The 13,855-nt window shown below is 60.4% G+C and overlaps 1 protein-coding gene across 1 annotated transcript; it reads left to right on the top strand.

Annotated features, from left to right (window-relative positions):
* Positions 1-210: 210 nt before the first annotated feature.
* RASD2 (RASD family member 2) lies at positions 211-9,978 on the top strand. The gene is made up of 3 exons (XM_046646705.1): positions 211-692; positions 5,400-5,679; positions 9,344-9,978. Exons 2-3 carry the CDS (start codon positions 5,409-5,411, stop codon positions 9,976-9,978), a joined length of 906 nt encoding a protein of 301 aa, XP_046502661.1. The 5' UTR covers positions 211-692; positions 5,400-5,408.
* The last annotated feature ends 3,877 nt before the right edge of the window (positions 9,979-13,855 follow it).

The raw sequence follows: 13,855 nt of genomic DNA, 5'->3' as shown, positions 1-13,855 counted from the left end.
GAAGCCTTGGGGCGGCGTTCAAGGCCCCCTCCCACACGCGCGAGGAGCTGAGCGCCCTGCTCCTCCTTCAGCTGCTGGCGTCGCCTCGCGGGGAGAAAGGACCTGCCCTCCTGCGGGAGGAGAGCTGCCGAGCTGCGGGCAGAGGAGGCGGCAGCCGCCGAACCCCCCAACCCGGGCGGGCGGAGAAGGGAGCATAGGCGGCCAGGCGGGTTCGCCCACCCAGGACACACACACACAGTCGCCTCCAAAGGACCCGCCGGGAGTCTCTAAGGACCCTCTTTACGTCCCGGAGTCGCCCCTACCGCCCTCCCCATATCCCCGGAGCCCCAGGCGGGGACCCCAGCATCGAACGTTCCCGCGCCTCCGGGCACCTGGCTCAGCCGGAGTCCCCCGGGTCGGGGCAGGGCCGGGCCGGCGGCGGCGAGCCGGAGCCCGCCCGGCGCCCGGGCCCTGCCGAGCCCTCGGAAGCCGCCCATGGGGCTCCGGCTCCCCGATCCCCCGAGCCCGGCCGCGCCCAGCCTGGCGGCTCGAGCCGCGCGCAGGAGGAGCCGGGCGCAGTGACCCGGGAGACCCCGCAGACTCCCGAAAGCGCGGCGGCGGCGGCGGCCGGCGGGGCAGGCGGTTCCTCGCACCTCCAGGCGCTTCCAGGCAGCCCTCCGAGCCGTGCCAGAGGCCCGGCCCGCCATTCCCAGGTAGGAGCGAGACAGCCCACCAGAGCTGGGGAGCTGGGCGAAGTGGGCAAGCCGGGAAGAAAGGTTTGAGGCTTGTCGGGGGGCTGGGTGACGCTTTACAGGGCGAGGGAAAGTTAAGCAGATGGAGCATCTGCTCGGGGCCGGGATCCTCCGGCAACTGCCTGTCCCGAGAAGATGAAGTTCGTTGAGGGCTGTGTGGGCCTGGGGACTGGGCCCTTTCCTTATGCCCGGGAAGGCAGACTCTGCGACCTGCTCCTGTGTGCTGGATCTGGCGCTGGGAGCTTTCCATTTAAGAGATCTGGAGTAAGAGCCCATTTAAACAGGAGGAAACCGAGACTCCGGGAGCAGAGACACACACCTTCCCCAAGCACGCTGGCCCCGCTTCCTGAGCCAGCTGCAGCTTGCAAACCTGGGGCGGGGAGGGTGCGGCTGGGATGGGACCCGCCAGTGGCCCCTCAGCCTGGGGTGCATCTCCTTTGAGGAGGCAAGATTAAGGAGTGTCTTCCTTGTCCAGAGTTGCTTGAGCTTTTTTTCTAGGTTGGCGCAAGGAGTGTTTCCTTCCCAGGAAGGGTTTCCTGTGCTCAGCTAGCCAGAGGGACCCCTGCCCCCTGCCTGCCTCTGAGGGGCTCTCTCTGACCTCTCTGCCCCCAGCCCTGGGAGGATGACAAAGGATGTTGTCCAGGACATCATGGGAGATAGGAGGCTGAGCTGGGAGTGGACAGCCAGCTCAGGAGCCCGTGATTCAGGCTTCCCCTCTCATCGGAGAGACAAGATGGGGTCCCCCCAAGACCTCTGCCTGTGCTCCAGGCCCGCCCCACCTGGCTGCTCCAGGCAGCCCCTTGGCTGCCAAGAGGAAGTGCCGCAAAGAAAGGAGGCTGCTTGCTGTGTGCCAGGGGCTGTGCCAGCCTCTTCACTTCTCCCTAAACTCTCGGGGCCACGCTGTGGGTTTGTTTAGAGTGTACCTGTTTGGTAGATGACCAGTCCCCTCCGGCCAAGCCATTTGCCTAAGGGTGCCGAGCTGGCAAGAGGCAGAGCTGATCTGCTGAAAGCTGATGCCTGCCTGCTTTCTCCCATCCTGAGCCGTTAAGGCTGCTGAGGTTGGCTTTGCAAAGCCCCCAGGAGTCCCCTCAGTGTGGGCATGGAGGCCAGTGAATACACGTGTGTCCAGAGAGGCTGAGGTGTGCGTGGATGGGGTGTGCGTGGATGGAGGATGCTTAAGGTGTGTGGGAGGCAGAGAGGGAAAGAGCGCCAGTGCAGTGACAAGCTCTGGGGTACTCACAAGGAGGAGGACGTGTCCAGACTCTCGTCCTGCCGTCCTTGACCATCTGACCCCTGCGTCTTCCAGGCAAGCCCTGGGGGAGGGGCTTGAAGGGGAAGAAACGGGTGAAACCGCCGAAGCGTTTGCTGGGAGCTGGCTGGGCAGGGTTTGGGGGAGAGTGTGGGCAGGGTGCCCGCCCCCAGCTGCTTGTAGGGAGAGAGAGGGAATGAACGTATAATAGCCCTCAGGGGTCGCTGCCCTGCCTGATGCCAGCTGAGGCTCACTGAGTCAGACACTGTTGAAAAAGACTCTGATTTTGGCCAGGAGGTGGGTTGGATCGAGGTAAGAGCCCAGACTTTGAAGCTGACGGCCTGATTCTAATCCTGGCCCAGCCAGTCATCTGTGAGCTGGGGCAGGTGACTCAGCTTCTCGGAGCTTCAGTGTCCCCATCGGTCCGGTGGGTCGATGGCAGACCCCTCTTGATGGGACTGTTGTGAAGTCGTTGGAATAAGGGACGCAAAGCACCCAGTGTGATGGAAGCTGCCTGGCTGTGCCCATGCTTCCCCCAGGATGGCCCCACTGCACCTCTGCTCCGGGGCTTTCTGCCTCCCAGGTGCCCTTAGAATGACCCGGGGGTCCCCCTTAACCACTCTCTGGGCCTCCTGGGTGGGACTCTAAACTCTCAAAGGGCCCTTTGAACTCCGACCCCTGTGTGCTCCTCGCTGTGGGGTCAGCCTGGCTGAGGATGAGACAGGAGAGCAGGCAGCGGCTGAGGAGCTGTGCCCACAGCGCTACCCACGGTGCCTCCTCCTCAGGGGGAGGAGAGGGAAGGAGGAGGTGGGGGTGGGAGGCGGGACCCACCGAGGCACTGTCACCTGGTGTCCAGGTGTCTGGGCAGCTCACACAGCCCCACATGTCTGGGGCCATGTGAAACTCGCAGTCTGCTCTCAGAGAGGAAAGCCACATGTTTTTTTCTCCTTTGCCTCTCTTTGGCTCCCTGCCTCCTCTCTCTGACTCTCTGCCTCCTTTCTCTGCCTGCCTGCCTCCTCTCTTGGACTCCCTGCCCCCGTCTCTGACTTCCTTGGGCCCATTCAGTCACTGACATTAGCACGGTACCAGGAGCTCTGGGCTAGAGGCTGGGGCAGGCAGGGGTGGAGACCAAGACTGTCCTGGGGGCTGCTGGCCTCCTCCTCTCTCTGTCTAGACGGAGGTGATCCCCAGCAGAGTCAGGCTCCCTGCCGAGGGACCAGGGAGGGGGCTGTCATGGGTGGGCCCTCTTTGCCCCTATCTCTACCAGAGGCCCAGGCCGGCTTGCCCAGCCCCGAAGGAGACTGAGAAGGGTTCCCTGGGGATGGTCTTGCCGCCCCCTCTCCCCACTGCCCGCCCCCGGGTGTGCCCGGGGCACCGAGACCCTCCTGAGCACAGCCCCTGGGCCGGCAGGCAGGGTGGGGGTGGAGGAGAAGCCCCCAGAAGGGGGCCTCGGGCTGGCTCCAGAGGAAAAGCCACTCGCTCCATTCATTCATGGGTCATTTATTGAGTGCCTGCTGTATGTATGCACTGAAATCCTGTGGGATAGATTGAGAGGTGGCTTCAAGCATAAACGGGGAGGGGAATGGGGGGGGGGGGGCTCAGGCTTGGCGTCACTGTCCTGGCTCCCTTATTAACTAAACGGGCCAGTCACATAGACTTCTGAGCCTCAGGGTCCTTCGTTGTGAAAGAGGAGGATAATATGTACCTCGTGGGGAGGCGGTGAGAAGACTCCGCAGCACAGGGCCACACTGTGTGGATTCAAGTCCCCCCTTGGCTGGGTACTGGCTGTGTGGCCATGAGCAAGTTCCTAAACTTTCTCTGGGCTTCAGTTTCCTCATCTGTAAATTGGGGCAACTCTGCTTAGCTTGGGGGGTTACTGAGGGCCGAAGTGGGCTGTGACATACACAGCATTTGAAGACTCTGGCATCTGTTGGCTGCGAAATAAATGTCAGCTTCTGTCGCTGTCCTCTCCTTGGCACACGGCACCGGCTTGGTCAGTGGTGGCTGTTGTCACAACTCCGGGCCTGGTCTGCAGGGTGCTGAGCGGCCTCATTGCACGTGTCCCTTCATTCATAGCAGCTGTCCTATAGCTTGGAGCTGGCCATGTGGGAGTATGTATGCTACTGAGATTGACAGGCGCTGCCAGCCAGAGCTTTCTAGAAGGGTCTTTCTGGGTTCCAGCTTACTGCTCAGTGGCTCTCAGTTGGGCTGGGCAAGCAGACACGGAGGCCTGAGTGCCCTGCACGGGAGACCTGCACATGGGAGGTGTGTCCACCTCGGGTCCTGTAATGTTCAAGTCACGGCAGACATCGAACGTTACCAGGTTGGAGACAGCCTTGAGGGGAATGGACATGGTGCTCCAGGCTCCTGACCTAGGGCCACCGGGGGTCGGGACCAGGCGTATTAGCAGGTGCTGCCTTTTGTGCAGATTGAAAGAAGGTGCCTTCTCTGAGCAGATGGACTCTGCAAAGACAGCCCCCACTTTCTGGGTGCCTGGTGCAGTGCCCAACCTGCACAGCCATGGGTGGCAACCTGCTGAGAGCAGAGAGGGTCTGTATTTCAGCTGGTCTGTGCCCATTTGCACTTCCTCTTCTCTAGAGAGGGGAGGGTTTCCTGCTGGGGTGGGGTGGGAAGTCAGGGAGGGCTTCAGAGAGGAGGTGGCCTTTGGGCCAGACCCTGAAACATGAAGCGAAGAGGGTGTTTTGGGGGAGGGACTATCATGAGCTATGGATCGGGGGCAGGTCTCAGCAGAGCTCACACTGACTAGGGCGACTGGGGCTCAGGGCTCGGGGGTTCTGGGGGTGCTCAAATCGGAAAGGAGGGCTTGGCTGTGAACAGCCTCTGGGGAGGGCCTCCCAGGGCCTCTGGAGGTTTGCACATCTCCACTTGGGGTTTGGAGCTTGGGTCCATTTCCGCCTCTTCCACAAGGCCAAGAGGCTCCTATGGAAGGTTCTGGGTGTGCTCTGGAACCATCAACCCTTGGAGCTCTGAGCGGCTTGCGTCACTCCTGGGTTGTTTCTCTGACCCGCATCACCTAGTCCAGGTCCCTGGGTCTCCTGGAGGTGGCCAAAGTCCCAGGGCCTGGGGGTGAAAATCCCAGGGCAGCGTGGCCCTGGGCATGGAGGACTGGTCTGGACGTGGCCTTTCCCTTCTCCCCGGGGGGCTCTAAGGTCACAGCCCCCATGCCCGTGCTGAAGGCCTGTGCCCTGTCCTGCAGGCACAGGCTCCTGGGAGGCCAGAATGGAGAGGACGGGGCCTGAGAGTTAGCCTTTTTGAGGTCTTCCCATATGCAGAGCTCTTTACGACAGCCCCGTGAGTCGAGCCCATTTTACAGACAGAAAACTGAGACCCAGACAGGAGCACGCGGAGGAGGGCCGGGCCCAGGGCCCCTGACGCCTGCTCCCTGCTCTCTGCCGCAGCCCCGAGCCATGATGAAGACCTTGTCCAGCGGCAACTGCGCGCTCAGCGTGCCCGCCAAAAACTCCTACCGCATGGTGGTGCTGGGCGCCTCGCGGGTGGGCAAGAGCTCCATCGTCTCCCGCTTCCTCAACGGCCGCTTCGACGACCAGTACACGCCCACCATCGAGGACTTCCACCGCAAGGTCTACAACATCCGTGGGGACATGTACCAGCTGGACATCCTGGACACGTCCGGCAACCACCCCTTCCCCGCCATGCGCAGGCTCTCCATCCTTACAGGTGGGTGCCTGGGCGGGCGTGGGCGCCGAGGATGCGGGTGCAGAAACCAAGGGGCTGCTGCCTTCTCCTCCTGCGGGAGGTGACTTGGCAGGGCTCCGGGGCCCGTGGTCAGTCTGCTGGGCTCCGGTCTCTTGACGCCCCAGGCCTTTCCCACGTCTCAGCGAGGTAGGGCAGGACTGGGCAGTGTCCAGCCAGGGGCCCTGCCCCAGCTGGGGGCTCAGTAACAATCGTAGTAGCAGTAATGGCAACAGCTGACACTTATCAAGACCCGTTCTTAGAGCTGGGCACGTATTTATGTAATCCTCACACCTAACCGAGGAGGTAGGTTTTAGCTTCCATCTTACAAGTGGGGAAACTGAGGCCCAGAGAGGTTAAGTTACTCCAGGTGGTAACACAGCTGATAGATGGCTGTCTGGCTCTCATGCTTTATTTACCACCAAGCTCCCCTGTAGCCTCTGGAACCTGCCAGGAGGGGAGCAGTGGGGAGGGAGTGGGAGACTGTGGGGATTAAGGGGGCCGGGGGAGGCCAGACCATCCTCACATCACTCAGGCACTTCTGTGCGGTGGCTAAGAGGGCAGGCCCGGAAACCTGGCCACCTGGGTCCTGTCCTGGTTCCACTGCATCCTGGTTTTGTACCCCTGGGCAAGTGACTTTGTCTCTGTGCCTCAGTTTTCTCATCTGTAAACTGGCATCACATTGGCACCCACCCCAGAGGGCATGGTGAGAATGAAACGAGTCACTGTCTGTGGGTGCGTGGTGAGCACGCAGGAAGTGCACAGTAACTGTTGGGTTTAGGTTCAGCCGCAGTGTGCCTGCTGCGGCCGTGGGGTCATTCCCCAGGCCTGCCCCTCGCATTGCCGGGCAGGGAGGGAGGGAAGGAAGGAGTGAGGAACCCTCCAGCCATCACTAACCCCCCCAGATAGAGACCCTTCTGCGCCGAGAAACCGGAGCCATTCCCGTCCCCTGCCCCAGACCCTCCATGAATGCCCCAGGTGGACAGCTTCCTCTTCCGGGCGGTCCTTGCTGACCATCTGACCCAGATCGCACTTGCACCCCCCAGACCCCATATTTTGGAGAGGAGTGTGTGGATAGCAGGAGCCCTGGGTCGACCTGGGTTCCAGTCCTGGCTTCACTGCTTGGTGGCCCAGACGTGTGACCAGACGTCTGAATCCCTGTCTCCCCAGCTGCACAACGGGCATAACCTTGCTTCTCCCCGGTGTGGCTGTGAGGACTGACCAAAAGTGGTGGGGGGGGGGGGGGTGCTTCCAGCACACAGTGGCTACTGCTGGAATGTCAGCTCTCCCTGCCTTGGGGAGAGGACTGGGCACCCACCCATATAAATGGGGCTAACGTCAGAAGGAGGGAAAGGAGATGTGGAGAGGAGCCACATGCAATTTCCAAAATTAATTATTATTTTATTTTTTTTTTGCTGAGGAAGATTCGCCCTGAGCTGACATCTATTGCCAATTTTCCTCTTTTTTTTTTGCTTGAGGAAGATTAGCTCTGACCTAACATCTGTACCCATCTTTCTCCACTTTATATGTGGGTTGCTGCCACAGGATGGCTGATGAGTGGTGTTGGTCTTCACCTGGGATCTGATCCTGTGAACCCGGGCCACCAAAGTGGAGCATGCCAAACTTAACTGCTACGCCATGGGTCTGGCCTCCCAAATTAATTTTTAATTACACAAATAATATACTCACACCTTCCTTTAAGCATGCAGAAAAGGCTAAAAAGCTCCCTTGACCCATGACCCCAACCCTGGGATCCTCCCCCTCCCCGGAGGTGACCACCCCATCAGTCTGACGTGGACACTCCTGGACGCCCCTTGCACACGCTGACATTCATGGTCTTATCCCCGTAATAGAGTATTTTCGTCATCTCTTCTTCCCGTGCGCACATCACTCCAGGCACACCTGTCTGCTGCCTGCTCTCTTTCCCGCCAGCCCCCGACCCTGGCCTCATTTTCCAGCCTGGTGCTGGTGCCCAGGAGATGCTAAAGGCATTCATCCCGCCACCAGCCCTGCTTCCGTTGCCAGCCGCGTCTCTGGAGCTTGGCATCGCAGTCTTGCATTTGAATATGTCAAGGCCGCCGAGTCCTCAGGGGCCTAGGATTAGCCCAATGGGACGGGGTTTGGCAGCACGAGCAGAATCGGTTGCCAGGCTGGCGCTGCCTTTCTAAACAGCTCACACCGTCATTCGTCCAGCCCATCCTGTCCATTCAGCCAGCTTTGTGAACACCCACTGTGCGCTGGGCTCCGAGACCACGAGGGGGATGAGGTCTCCCTGTGCCCGCGAGCTGACTGGTCAGAGCACGCTGTTGGCCGGACACAGTTTTGGCTGTGACATGTGCTGTTACCGGGGCACATGGCGCGCTCTGGGGCTCAGAGGAATGGACAGAGGTGCTGCCAGGAGCTGGAACCGCTTGAGTCTTCTCTTGAGAAGCAGGCCAGTTACCCGCGCCTCTGAGCCTCAGTTTCCTCATCTGTAAAACAGGGATCTTGACATTTCCCCCCAGGTTCTTGCGAATTTAAGCCACAGTGTGGAAGGTGCCTTGGGTGTGAGGCTGTGCTCACTGTAGTAAGATCTGGAAACTGGGCTGCAGGCATGGGCCCTCCCTCGCCCTCCCTGCCACCCCCGCCCCCCTCTGCATCATCCGTGTTTCAGACTCAAAGACGTATCTTGGCCGATGCAGCGAGTTGAGGCAGGGGTGGTGTGGGCCCTGGAGGCCGGCGTTCACTTACTCGTCCGTGACTTATTCAAGGAGCAGAGAGCCCTCGCTGGGTGCTGGGCACCAGCTAGGTGAGGACAGATCAGGTCCAAATCTCGGCCTGGCCATCTTTGAGCTGTGTGATCTTAGGCAGGTTGTTTGCCCTTTCTGAGCCTCAGGCTGCTTACCTGTAACATGAGGGTGATGAACTCTCCCTCACAGAGGTTTTGGGAGGAGTCAAGGGGAAAAGTGGGCATGCAGCACGTGACCCACGCTGGTGCTCACAGGTGCCTTGTTCTCATCATTATTACTGAGACCTAAGATCACCAGGCATAAGCCGCTGCCCAGTCATTGTCTCGTGAAATGCTCAAAATCATCCTACAGGCCAGGACTTCATCCGCTGGGGACAGATGGGGAAACTGAGGTTTAGAGAGGTCGCATGACGTGCTCAGGGCCGTGTGGCTACTAGGTGGAGGAGGCATGTTGAGCTAGCCTGCCTGATGCCAACTCTCTGTGTTCCTACTATGCATTAGGCTCTAGTCCAGGCACTGGGGATGTGCACTGACCAAGATACGCAAGACCCCGGCCCTCATGGAAATCGTCTTTATTATTATTCGAACAAGTCCGCACAGGTGCACAACTCACTCACCCGTCTCCAGCCCTGCAGGGAAGCGTAGGGTGAATTCACTGGGTTTGAACCATATGCGCCCATATTAGCTACGGGACCTCGAACAAGGGATTTAACCCTCGGGCCTCAAGTCTCCCGCTCTGGAAAATGGGAGAATAACAGAATGTCCCCACAGAGACAGTGGAGCGCTAAGTCAGTGATGCTGCGCGAAGGGCTCAGTGCCCCTAAACGTCAGCGGGCGGGGTGATGGGTCACGTAGAGGGGGCCCACAAGGGAGGTCGGGCGCCGGCCTGTGGACTCACCACCTGGGTTTTCCCTCCCGCAGGCGACGTCTTCATCCTGGTGTTCAGCCTGGATAACCGGGAGTCCTTCGACGAGGTCAAGCGGCTCCAGAAGCAGATCCTGGAGGTCAAGTCGTGCCTGAAGAACAAGACCAAGGAGGCGGCCGAGCTGCCCATGGTCATCTGCGGCAACAAGAACGACCACGGCGAGCTCTGCCGCCAGGTGCCCGCCACCGAGGCCGAGCTGCTGGTGTCGGGCGACGAGAACTGCGCCTACTTCGAGGTGTCGGCCAAGAAGAACACCAACGTGGACGAGATGTTCTACGTGCTCTTCAGCATGGCCAAGCTGCCGCACGAGATGAGCCCGGCCCTGCACCGCAAGATCTCCGTGCAGTACGGCGACGCCTTCCACCCCAGGCCGTTCTGCATGCGCCGCGTCAAGGAGATGGACGCCTACGGCATGGTGTCACCCTTCGCCCGCCGGCCCAGCGTCAACAGTGACCTCAAGTACATCAAGGCCAAGGTCCTTCGGGAGGGCCAGGCCCGAGAGCGGGACAAGTGCACCATCCAGGGGGGGGGGGGGGGGGGGGGGGGGGGGGGGGGGGCGCCTTGGGTGGTGCCTTACGGGATGGCCCCCGATGTCCCCTGGACAAGACCCCACAGCAGTCGTGTTCAGTGACCTTGGGCACCAGCCTGGAGGACCCCGGCCTCTGACCTTGGACGTTCTCCTGCCTTCCCGCTGCTTCCCTCGAATCCCTCTTCTCCACGGCTCCCCCGTGGTTTCGTCTCCTCCGTGGGGAGATGGGTTTCTGCGGGGCAGGAAACAAGGTCGGGGGACACCCTGGGCTTATGCGGGGACCCCCGTCGGAGCTTTCCTGTCCTTGGGATGCAAGAAACAGCGATGCCAGAGGGGCCGGGACCCCCGCCTCCAACAGCGCCCCCTGGAACAGTCACAGATTGAAAACAACGCCCAGAGCCAGAGGGGAGAGGTGGCCGCTCTCCTGGTGTAAGACCCAGCTTGGTTTAGGTGGCGGCTGGGAGACCCCCCGACCCTGAAAATCTTGCCTTCTGGCTCAGCTGTTTCTCCCCCAGCCCCCTAGCTGTCCCTGACATGGAGCAGGGGCATCTGTGTGTCCGAAGGGAGGCCGGCCACATCTCCCAGACCACGTCCACATCCTGGACTGCCCTCCTCCACCTCTTCGCCCCGCTTCCTCTCGTCCGCTGGCTGTGCTTTGTGGCTGCAGCTGTTTTCATGTCATGCGTAGCGGTAGAAGTGGATGTTACTGTACTGTGCAAGCCTGGTGACCCCTCGCTGGCTAGGCCCCTACCCAAGTGCAATACGCGGCCTCCACTGGGGACGCCTTCCTCCCGCGTCCGGATGGGGTCCCGTGGCCCATCTGCAGCTGGACAGCTTCACCGTGGACCCCTGCAAGGTGGGGCAGGCAGGCCGGGCCGCGGCTCCTGCCCCCATTTCACGGAGGGGGAGGCTGAGACTCAGAGGGGAAGTGACGAGCGCCAGCCCTGGCGCCCTCGAGTGCCAGGCTGTCCTCCACTGTGCTCGTTCCTCAGACATTTATGGAGCACCTGCTGGGTGCAGGGCCCACCGTGTGCTGGGAAGCAAAGAAGGTGAGCAGTGCACTTTCCGCCCCCCAGGCCAGGGCGCTCCCCGGCCCGGCCTCTGTCCCTTCACCGGCCCAGCCCTGCTGTCCACTGCCTTCTGCACACCAGCTGTTGGGAGGCGTGGAGGAGCAGCTGGGAGCCTGAGCTGAGCCCGGGAGAGGCAGGTGATAAAAGCTCCCGGTGGGTCTTTCCCTCGTACCTGGGAGTGGACGTGCTGGACGCCAGGCGTGGCGGGATCTGAACCTGTAGACCAAAAACTCTTGTCATCAGCTCTTAAACACGTTTTGTATCTTAATCTCCTTGAAAATATTGACATTTAGGGCTGCAAAGAGCCTTGGAGATCATCTAGTGAATCATTCTGAGGCCCAGAGAGGGGGAGGAGCTTGCCTCAGGTCACACAGCGAGTCTCTGAGTGGCGGAAGCAGGACCAGGACTGGGCCTTCAGCACACACTGTGATGGGCCCCTCTCCTGAGGCTGCCTCAGCCCCTGGGGCCTTCAGAGATTTGAGGCGTCTTCTCCTGACCCTCTCCCTGAGTCTGCCTGGGAGGGCTCCTGGGGATTCTGTGTACATTGTGCCCATGTACAGACATGTACGCACGTGAACACACACATATACACGTGCTCCGGCCCCAGCTCTGCACCCCATACACCCCAAGGCAGCAGCTCTGACCCTGCTTCTGTGTCCCCGCCCGGCCCCTGCCTGACCCTTCGAAGTGGACCAGGTACCTTGGCCAGGACAGGTGTGTGGCCTGGTCTCACCCAGTCACGCGCTCCCTGCCTCAGATCTCTGTGTACACTACCGATTAAAGTGGGTTCGTTTCTAAGCTGTGTCCTTGACCATGTGTATTTTCTGCATTTCCAAGAGGAGGTGCGCCTCTTCCCCCACTGAAGCTGGCCTCTCCCGCCCCGGACTGCACTGCCCCAGGCCCTCACCCTGCGCGTCCACACTGAGGCAGTCTTCAAGCTTCAGTAGGTAGGGGCGGGGGCACCCAGGATGGGAGGTTGTGCCCTTTATTGGGCCCTGGCCCTTCTGGGCCGCCCAGGGTTATGTGTGTTGAGTTGTCTGTGTCCCTCTGGAGGGGTGGCCAGGCCAGACAGGAGTGGGCCCCCTGGACTGTCAGCCTTTTGGGGTTCCCCCTTGGACTGTTAGCCCTTTGGGGTCACCATATGTGTGAGTTCTGTGTGGCTCCTGTGGAGTGTTGATTTTTTTCCCCTGGGACATTTGGCAATGTCTGCAAACATTCTTGATTGTCAAGATTTGGGGGCTGCTACTAGCCTCTGCTGGGTAGAGGCCAGGGATGCTGCTGAACCCCCTCCAGAGCCCAGGAGAGCCCCACGATAAGGAGTGGTCTGGCCCGAATGTCACGAGTGGGCAGCCTCACTTGGGCTGTTGACCCTCAAGGTGGGGACACGGCTCACGTCTGTGTATGGTTGATACGACGTACAGCTTTCTGGACAGTATTTAATAAACACTGCACAGGCCGAGTGTGCCCTCGTGTGAATGAGACGGGCTGTGGGTGGGGATGGCAGGTGCAGGTGGCAGGAGAAGGTCTTGTCCCCGTGCAGCCCCGAACGTGCCGCCTCCCACGGTCCTCCTTGGGTGGAGGAAGGAAACGGGAATCAGCGTGCACCTGCAGTGTGCTTTACGCGTCGCGTCTCACGTCAGCCTCGAATCTTCTCACTCCGTGAGGATCACGATCCTCAGGTTGACCCTGTGTTCAGTATCTGTCCAAGATGGCACGGCCGCTGAAGTGCAGGTGGGGGATTCGAAACCACAGGCCACCTTAGCTCCATGCGGGGGAGGAAGGAGTTGGCATCTGGGAGATGGAGATGCGTCTGTGCTTCTGATCAATGGGCAAAAGGCCCTGAGCATGCAGATGCTCGGCCTGGAGATGGATGGGTTCCGAGAGAAGTCCCTGCCTGCCAGGAGCTCACGACCCAGAGGGAGAGGTTTGCACATGCACGTTCACAAAGCCAGGTGAGACTGGCTCTGGTGGAGGCATAGCCAGGGGGGCTGGGGGTGGGGAGCTGGGGGAGAGCTCCTCCCTCCGTCCACCTGGGAGCCCAGCTCCTCCCTCTGTCCATCTGAAGCCCAGCTGCCCTCCTATCCTTTGCCCACACCAGCCAGAGAAGGTCAGTGTGGGAGGCAAGTCACCTTGATGCTTCCCCAGTCCTGGTTTCTGTCGTTTTGAGACGTGGGGGTGAAGACCCCCTTCTCCATCGCGGACCAGTGCCGTACCATCAGAAGGGCTAGCGGGGAGGCAGCTGAGTGTGCTGGACCATGGGGCCCACCTCTGCCACCCGCTCCCTCCGGGTGGCCAGTGAATGAGTCACGTCCTCCCCAGGCTTCAGTCTCTTCATCTCTAAGTGGGAGATGGGGAGAAGGGCAGCTGGACCAGACAACACAGGCACAGCCCCTTGCAGGCCCATGTTCTCTGCAGGAAGGAATTAATATTCCTATTACATAACCCACAACATTCCGATCGTTGCTAAACAGAACACGCTCGCTCCAGCCCCGGCCCCAGCCCCGTGTCCCGCATCCCACAGACTCGCCCTGGAATGGGGCGAGTGAGCAAAGGGCTTCAGCAGAGGAGGGCGACTTCTCTGACCAGTCTCTTCTTAGCCCTGGGATGGAGGGTGGAGTAAGATGGTAGGAAAATTCTGCTCACGGGAAGACCGTTCAGAGACGAGCTCAGGACAGCTAGCTCCCTTCCCGGCCCCAGGAAGGGAGCCGGGAATCTGATTTCAGAGAATTCTGCGCTGCAAACTCTAAATACTTGTTCTGTTCCACCTCTCTGAACCTGTCACTGACTCAAAAGAAAAACCAGTCTGCATCAGGGCTTGGTGGGGGCTGACAGGAGGCCAGCTGGGGCTCAGAAGCAAAGGCTGCTGGGAACAGGAGAAGGGAAAGAGAGCTGATCTTTGTTGAAGACCT

This window comes from Equus quagga, chromosome 19 (assembly GCF_021613505.1).
Source record: "Equus quagga isolate Etosha38 chromosome 19, UCLA_HA_Equagga_1.0, whole genome shotgun sequence".
Classification (NCBI taxonomy): domain Eukaryota; kingdom Metazoa; phylum Chordata; class Mammalia; order Perissodactyla; family Equidae; genus Equus; species Equus quagga.
Note: the sequence above shows the minus strand (reverse complement) of the source record. Positions and strands in the feature narration are given on the sequence as shown.